General features: G+C 33.9%; 1 protein-coding gene across 1 annotated transcript; it reads left to right on the top strand.

Moving 5' to 3' along the window:
• Positions 1-8,133, top strand: LOC11408152 (CAAX prenyl protease 1 homolog). The gene is made up of 14 exons (XM_003624008.4): positions 1-155; positions 1,544-1,691; positions 1,851-1,935; positions 2,019-2,114; positions 2,375-2,440; positions 2,784-2,882; positions 3,078-3,191; positions 4,312-4,422; positions 4,582-4,644; positions 5,383-5,475; positions 5,922-6,035; positions 7,241-7,312; positions 7,504-7,569; positions 7,659-8,133. Exons 1-14 carry the CDS (start codon positions 125-127, stop codon positions 7,779-7,781), a joined length of 1,281 nt encoding a protein of 426 aa, XP_003624056.1. The 5' UTR covers positions 1-124; the 3' UTR covers positions 7,782-8,133.
• Positions 8,134-8,614: the final 481 nt, after the last annotated feature.

Raw genomic sequence — 8,614 nt, 5'->3', positions numbered from 1 at the left:
AGTAAAATACATTTAATTCATTTTATATAACCGATTTCTCTCTTTCTCGCTATAAATTTGCGATTTTCTCACTCTTCTTCGTTTCGTTCTTAGCTAGCTTTGTTCATCACCGCCTCTGTCAACCATGGCGTTTCCCTACATGGAAGCTGTTGTTGGTAAGAACCCTTCATTTCACGCTTTCGTTTTTTTCCTTTTTCTTTTCATTCACCTTCTAGGTCATGCAATTTTCATCAAAGTTTCTATCTTTCTACGAAATTACGTTTTTTTATGGCTTAATGATTAGGGTTTAGGGTTTTAGCTTGATTCTGAATTCTGGGTTATTCTTGAAATTTGGCCCCTTTTATTTGATCTTTGAATTGAAAATGAAACAAACTTGTTGAAATTGTGTAATTGGAATTTTATTTGAAAATGGAAATCCCGTTGATTTTTGTTTTTATTATTAGTTTAAAAAAATATAACTTGAAATGATGAAACCCCTTGGAAATGGAAACCCCCTTTGGTTGGAAATAGGGTTTTGAATTGAAATTATAACTGTGGTTGTTTGGCTGATGGGGTCCACAATGTCACCTTTTGCGGTAAATCTTGTCATTAAGATATAGATTATGATTAAGAATTATGGAAGTAGAGATTTGGATTTAAATGTTCTGTCACTATAGATGGTTCTTGATAGCCAAGTTCACCTTATTGGGAAAGGCGTTGGTTGTTGTGGTTTTTGATGGATAAGGGTATGTTTGGGATGGAGGTTTTGGAGGAAAAAGAGAAAGGAGGACTCATTTTTCTTTTTCTAAATTAAGGAAACTAAAAAATATTCTGAAAATAAACTAAGTGTGGTTGAAATGTTATATGATCATCTATCATGTTATTCGTTCAATTTTTTAAAATCTCAAATATATACTAAAATATAGGCTTGGCCCTGCAAAACCCTCCATCCAAACATACGCAAGTCTTCGTGGTAATTGGTCTTGTGCTGTTTCTGTATTGGGATTTTTAATCGACATAGCTGGTTTGACGCCTCCAATGAAATGCTGGGTTTGGTTGTATGAACTAATCCATAAGCATTTTGAATTTGATGGGTGTTGTGGAATGAACGTATTTGGCTATGCTTAAGTGTTCCAGAGCATTTTTCTTGTGGAAACTTTTTGTTAACTATGACAATAATAAACCGCTATAACATGTGCAATAAACATGGATTCTTTTGTGGTTTGATTATATAGAAAACTATAAGCTTGCACCCACAGGACATAGTGAAACAGATGAATGAATATTACATACAACTGCTCAAATTTCAAAGCTAAATTATAATGCATCTTAATGCTTGCTGCTGCTGAGATTCACTAGATCCTACAACCAATCGGTCTCTTCTCTCCAGTCCAGTTTCACCACTATTCTTATTGAGAAGTCTTCGTTCTTTCTTGTGTCATTTGAATTCGATTTGTCCTAGTTCTGACTGTCCCATATTGTTTTTTTGTACTACTTTAGTAGTTCTCCACAGGTGAATATTGAAAATAAAATATAGGATTTATCTGATCCAATCCATTTTCAGGGTTTATGATATTGATGTACATTTTTGAATCTTACTTGGATTTGCGACAACACAAGGCACTCAAACTTCCTACTCTTCCAAAGTCTTTAGAAGGAGTAATCAGCCAAGAGAAATTTGAGAAATCTAGAGCCTATAGTCTTGATAAAAGGTTAGTTCTTTCTCACATGAATTTCTTTCACTGGATGATGGTATCATATTGCAATCTCAAAGTTGCTTCTGGGAATTTGCTGACAAGTGCAAATTTCTGTTACTGTCTTTCTCACTAGCATTCTTACGCATGACATGACCATTTTTTTACTTTGTCCAGCCACTTCCATTTTGTTCATGCGTTGGTGACTATTATCACAGACTCTACGATTTTGTACTTCAAAGTATTGCCCTGGTTTTGGAAGGTGAGAATTTTGTGCAGTGTTTATGAAGTATAAACTCATATCTTCCCAATCTAAAATTGCTATTTGATGTCTATTGATTGCAGAAATCAGGAGATTTTGTGACATTAGCTGGTCTCAATGCAGAAAATGAAATATTTCATACCCTTGGCTTTTTAGCTGGTTTGATGATCTGGTCACAAGTACGTTTTTGACAGTTTTTATTTCTAGTGACTAAAGTAACTTTGGGTTTGTTGAGATCTATGTTAGTGGGCTGCTTGTCTTTTGGGGTTGAGTTAGGTTTATGCTAGCTTTCATTTGTATTACATTTTTTATTTCAGAGGATTAGTGGTGTATGCTAGCTTTCTGGTGCATGTGATAAATGTGCATTGAATATCATTATCAATCTTAATAACATCTTTATTTCAATGAAATTTATTGTGCTCTTCTACCTTTTGTGCAGACAACTGATTTGCCTTTTTCTCTTTACTCAACTTTTGTGATTGAGTCCCGTCATGGCTTTAATAAGGTTCGCATCCTTCCTTCAAATCTATGAAGCACGGACACGGACACGGACACAGACACGGACACGACACGGACACCGACCCGTATAATAATTTGAGAAAATGATATAATTTAGTGTAATCATAGGTGTCGTGTCGGTGTCGGTGTCGGTGTCGGACACCGACACGGGACACGCCTAATCCGAGAAGTGTCCGTGCTTCATAGCTTCAAATCAACCATCTGTCTAATATTTCATCATCCTTTCTAGTTCACTACTTTTGAGTTTGATTTGATATCTCAATTTTTCTAATATTAATAAGTTTATCTGTTGTAAATTTCACCTTACATTTTTATCATCTATCCTACAGCAAACACCATGGTTATTCTTCAGGGACATGATTAAAGGAATTTTTCTTTCCATAATAATTGGTCCTCCAGTTGTGGCTGCAATCATTGTAATAGTACAGGTAAATTGTTGCGCAATCATTACTAAATTAGCTTTAGACAATTAAATCTGGCTTTCCTAGCTCTTGTTGATTTAAAGTTACTTTTGGTTGTGATATTTACTACTTTCTATTATATGTCTTTACTTCACTTTATTTGCCATCATGGAGTTTTTGGCTCTTTGCTATATCTCATAATGTTCTTTTGAATTTTTGCAGAAAGGAGGTCCATACCTGGCGATCTATCTTTGGGCATTTATGTTTGGTCTTTCCCTTGTGATGCTAACAATTTATCCAATTCTAATAGCTCCACTCTTCAATAAGTTCACTCCTGTGAGAATTTCTGACTTGACAATATTTTTGACAAATATGATATATAATATGCACGTTCCTTATTTGTTTAATTTATATTGGGTTTATTACATCAAACTCTCCTCAAAGTTGGTGTCAATTACAGTCAACCCTCTTTGATTGAATAATTACACTCACACATACCACCATGAAATAGACGTTGTTAGGAACACTTGGTCATTTGAGTGAAATGCCTAGTTTAGCCCAATATAAAGAACTCCTTTGATCCTAAATTGGTAGAGGTTTACCAATTTGGGATTAATGGATTGATTGTGTAGTACAATGGTTTTGACTCGTGAGGTTGGAGAGGATATGGGGACCTTGTGTTTTGAATTGTGAGATTAGGAATGACACTTTATAGGAGTTTAAGAGCTATGGTATGCTTCGCTTGTGGTATGGGATCTAGTTCCAAAGGGGTAGATCAAAAACATCTGGAGCAAAATACAGGGAGTAATCTTTTGGTTTGATGGCTCACAACTCACAACATTGAAAAAGGAAAGACCAACAACCTGCTGGCGTTGGTTTAATGACTGGCTTGCATCACTTGAAGGGTGCTTATAGTGGTTGTTTGTGACAGAATTCTAGGGCTTTGTTTTGAAATTCTGTTTGATGCTTGGGGCTGGCAAATCTTTATGACATTTTTGGGTAGATGATGTAGGTCTGGTTCATCTAACAAAGAGCAATGTCTTTTTGTATTTAAAAGTTCTTTGCTGTTGGACCGATTGTTGCACAGGATGTTGAAGCAGCCAAGGGTGGGGATTTGGGGGAGTGGGACATGGCTTGTTGCACAGGATCAAAAGGTGCAAAATTTTCTGGGAGGGGGGAGTTAGAGCTCGACCAGGATGAGGAAGACGCTGTCTTGGTTTAAATAGATGCATCCTAGAGAAAAGGCACAAAAGTCTTATACTCTGTTTTTATTTAAAAAAACTGGAAAAATACAGAAGTCACATATTTGTAAATGTAATTTTTGAAATTAACAGAGTGGAGTCTAATTGTTGAAACAAAGAGGGTGTTACTGTAATGAGTACAAACCGCAGGGACGTTAATGTATCTTTTGATTTAATTTCTTATTTATTCCCTAATATCGTATTCTGGTAACCAGCTTCCAGATGGTCCACTCAGGGAGAAAATTGAGAAACTTGCTTCCTCCCTCAATTTTCCATTAAAGAAGTTGTTTGTTGTTGATGGATCCACAAGATCAAGTCACAGCAATGTAAGGAATATTGAACTCCTGTATATTCGTATCCAATAGTTACACTTAATGTTATGACTTATGATGCATATTTTTACTGTAATCTAAAATATGTTCTCACTTTTATCTAACTTTAGTGTTTATTCTTCTTTACTTGTCTGTTTTATAAATACTTTGCAGGCCTATATGTATGGATTCTTCAAGAACAAAAGGATTGTGCTTTATGACACATTAGTTCAACAGGTTAGAAAATGCTAACTGTAGGAATTTGTTTCATCTTTCAGACTATTATATTGTTTTTGAGCTTTAGAACACTTTTCTCTATCTAGCTGCTGCTAATTGAAAATTCTTGAATGTTATATTATCCTTCTTCTTAATCTTGTTAAATGAATACCTATATTTTATCACTCCAATACTGAAGGCTAGGCTAAGGCTGGTTTGAAAAATATTTAACTCAAATCTTATCTTTAATTTAAATTTGTTGTCCAAATACATTGTTCGATACCTAACTGGAAGTTTATTCTCCTAAATTAATGATTTATTTTCTATTCTTCAAAAAAAAAAAAAAATGATATATTTTCTATTGATTCTTCTATGCAATGCTTCCCTTTTTATCTATAAGAATAAGAATGGAGCAATCAAAGTATCACCAAGGGGAAAAGGCTAATAAATATATATGGGGTTGTTTTCCAGGAAGTTATCGTGGCTCCATCCTTTTCTTATTGTCTCTTTATTTACTGAATCACAGCATGATTTTGGTCAAGAGCAGATGTTTTTATGCACATGTCCTTTACAATTTTTTTTTGGATTTTTGTAGGACAAAAAATTGTCTCATAATTTTTCAGTTTATTTCAACTTTCAGTAGCATTACAATATTTGTTAATAGTTTAGTGTCTATATCAAATTCTCTACGTGAGAGTTGTGGTTATAATTTATTTTTTAGATACGATTGGTTGTTACATTATAAATGATGTTATGCAGTGCAAAAACGATGAGGAAATTGTTGCTGTTATTGCCCATGAGCTTGGACACTGGAAGCTCAACCATACTGTGTACACCTTCATTGCTATGCAGGTTTGTGTAATAGCATTCCTGAATTGAAGTGAATTGAAAGTGAATAGTTGAATGCCTCTGTAATGATTATCCATGAAAAATCATTTGTGCTATTCACTTTGTGCATCTGTAAACAATTTATGCGACTCATTACGATTGCATTCGATGCAGCTTGAAACAATCTATATGGCAAGGCCAAGTTGTGCTATGAACTTATAAATTCAATGAAAGTACCTCTGTAGAACTCCTTTAAAAAACAAATGTATGTTTCACTTGGGTAATCTTAATATCAATTAATTAAAACAAATGTATCCTTTAGAAAACAAAGACGGCCTTCGTTCTAGTTTTTTGTCATGTCAAGAGTTAATCTTTAAATGAAAAGACATTGCAATATTTGACTATGAGATTGTGTTGAATTATTTGATCTATTGATGTTTGTGTGACCTTTTTCATAAAATCTGATGTAGATTCTTACACTCTTGCAATTTGGAGGATATACGCTAGTGCGTAATTCAACTGATCTGTTCCAAAGTTTTGGGTTTGATACACAGCCAGTCCTCATTGGACTCATCCTATTTCAGGTGCTTTTAAAAATTATGGTCTATTTTGATTTCTGTTTCAATGCACATCTTATTATATAGCATGACTGAGATATACTGTCAAATTTTTGTGCCAACATTCTGATGATGTTTTTTCTTTCTTTTTGACATAATTTATTTAATGTTTAAGCATTTAAATTTTAATGCTGCATAATATGCTGGTTGAGATGCCTTTTATTTGCTTGCCCTCCTTCATAGCTATTATGAAATTCAATCTCTAAACATTGTGGCTTAAACGTGATGGTTATATTTTTTTAAGCATGCACCCCATGGCATGGTTCTAGTAACCAATATGAATCTGGACTAGTGTGAAAACTCACTAAAGAGTAGGAACTATAGACAGCAGCTTAGACTATAGAAATCAGGGGAAAAAAAAAGTAGGACTATATCCACTGCTTACTTTGCAAGTTGTATATTTTGAGCTGCCCTTTACTGAAATGGAATCTCCACAAGGGCAGCAAGTGCAAATGCTGCTTCCGTGTTCTCAGACACGACCTTTGTGAAGTTTACAAACTACTCCCTCTGCTCTTTATCATAAGAAGGAAAACCAAATAACATCAAAATCAATGAAATTATTAATAGTTGTAAATTTTTTATAATATTTCCAGATATACCCCTGTAGAAAATTGTGAGACATTAAATGCACTGTCTTATATTAAAAAATGAACACTTTAAATGAGAGTAAAGTCTTTTATGCAATAAATGCACCGTAAAAGTTGTGGCTTTTTCTTATAAATAGGACAAAAATTCAAAAATTATCATATATAAAAAGCGTAAAAAAAACAAAAACGGAAAAAACTTAATAATTTATCAATTTCATCAGAAGGAAATTCATAATACTGAAATTAAGACTAATTTTCTAAATTAGGGAAGGCTGAATATGTTGCGGTCTTTTCTTTTTCCTTTTATTTCAATAATAGATACTATTGAAGTCTCCTTATGTGATAAATTTACTCTTTCATAGCCACCACTATTGCACTCGTATGGAATTGACCGACTGGTTCTAGAGTATCACAACTATCTAATCAGTTCATAGACTAGTTTCATGAGGGACACTAGGAGTGTTTTATTTATTCAGTTTGCAGGAGGCTCAAAGTTTGAACCTCCATGCAAGTATTCCTTTAATTTCACCATTGGAGGATTTATTTCAAAAGCATTAACATCCTGTTCCCTGGATTTATTTGCAGCATACTGTTATTCCACTCCAACAACTAGTCAGCTTTGGTCTGAACCTTGTGAGCAGATCATTTGAATTCCAGGTTACATTCCTTTGCCTTTTCTCCTTTCTCTCTTGTTCGGGTGAAAATGGGTGTGCTGAAAATCGCAATCTATCAATTTTATATGTTATGCAATCCAATTACATTGCCGTTTTTCACCTGCCCCTTCTAGTCTCATGCATCCACCTTTTCCGTCTCCATTTGACTTTGTTTATTTGTATCTTCCTACATAGGCTGATGGCTTTGCTAAGAAGCTTGGATATTCATCTTCGCTACGAGCTGGTCTTGTGAAATTACAGGTGACAATTCAGCATCTTTGCTTCATTTTCTTGGTTTGATGCAAGTTTTACCTGACTGTATTAACATTATTTACTGTGCTGTCTTTCAGGAGGAGAATCTGTCAGCTATGAATACAGATCCATGGTACTCTGCTTATCACTATTCTCATCCTCCCCTTGTTGAAAGATTGGCTGCACTTGACATACCGGATAAGTCAGAGAAGTCAGAGTAGTGCAAGCAACCTATGGATGAAGAGAGCAGCGAAAATTCATTGTACTGCAACTTGCAATGATTTTAGTGCTATAATGTCTCACGGTTGATGACTTTTTTGTGTTCAGTTGCTTGTTTTGCACACTGCTAGGCCTCACAGGATTATAAGCTGATACAATATGTAGTGACGTTATCATAGGAGTAGTACTATACTATTTTATAAGTTTATCTTTTAAAGCATCTAACTATACATTAAAATCATGGGTTACTTAACCTTGATTAGGTTTCTGAATTTGATATGAAAACTTTTGAAATACCAACTCTACTAACATTCATTTGTTTTAACTTTTAAGTAACTATTGTAGTTCCTTTAATGTAATTTTTTTCTTTTATCAAAAGGGATATCTTTTTAAAGTTAACAGTTTTTAAACCTAGAGAGTATTTGAAAGAACTTAACATGAAAACTTGATTAAATGTTTCGAAGATTTGATATAATTCGTTTACCATATGTTGGCTTCAGTTTAATATGATAAGTTTCTGAAGAAGGTTTATGAAAATGGTATATGTAGATTATATTTTTTGTCCATTTCGGTATTTATTTCATAGTGAAAACAATTGTTAAATGTGCAAATAATTTTGTAAGATCTGTAAAGTCTTTGCATAAATGTCGTTTCTGGTGTCTTTATCTTTCTCCAAAAATATAACATGGGTCGGTTGAGAAATTTGTTCTGCTTGATATGGATGAAATAATACATGAAGTGAGATTTAGCTTTGATTTTACTTCATCTGTTTTCCGTTCAGATGTTGGTAAACCGTTGTATAAAGCTATATCTTTCTTTTTTGGGTAAAGCATAC

This window comes from Medicago truncatula, chromosome 7 (assembly GCF_003473485.1).
Source record: "Medicago truncatula cultivar Jemalong A17 chromosome 7, MtrunA17r5.0-ANR, whole genome shotgun sequence".
NCBI classification, from domain to species: Eukaryota; Viridiplantae; Streptophyta; class Magnoliopsida; order Fabales; family Fabaceae; genus Medicago; species Medicago truncatula.
This window is presented reverse-complemented; position numbering and strand designations above follow the sequence as displayed.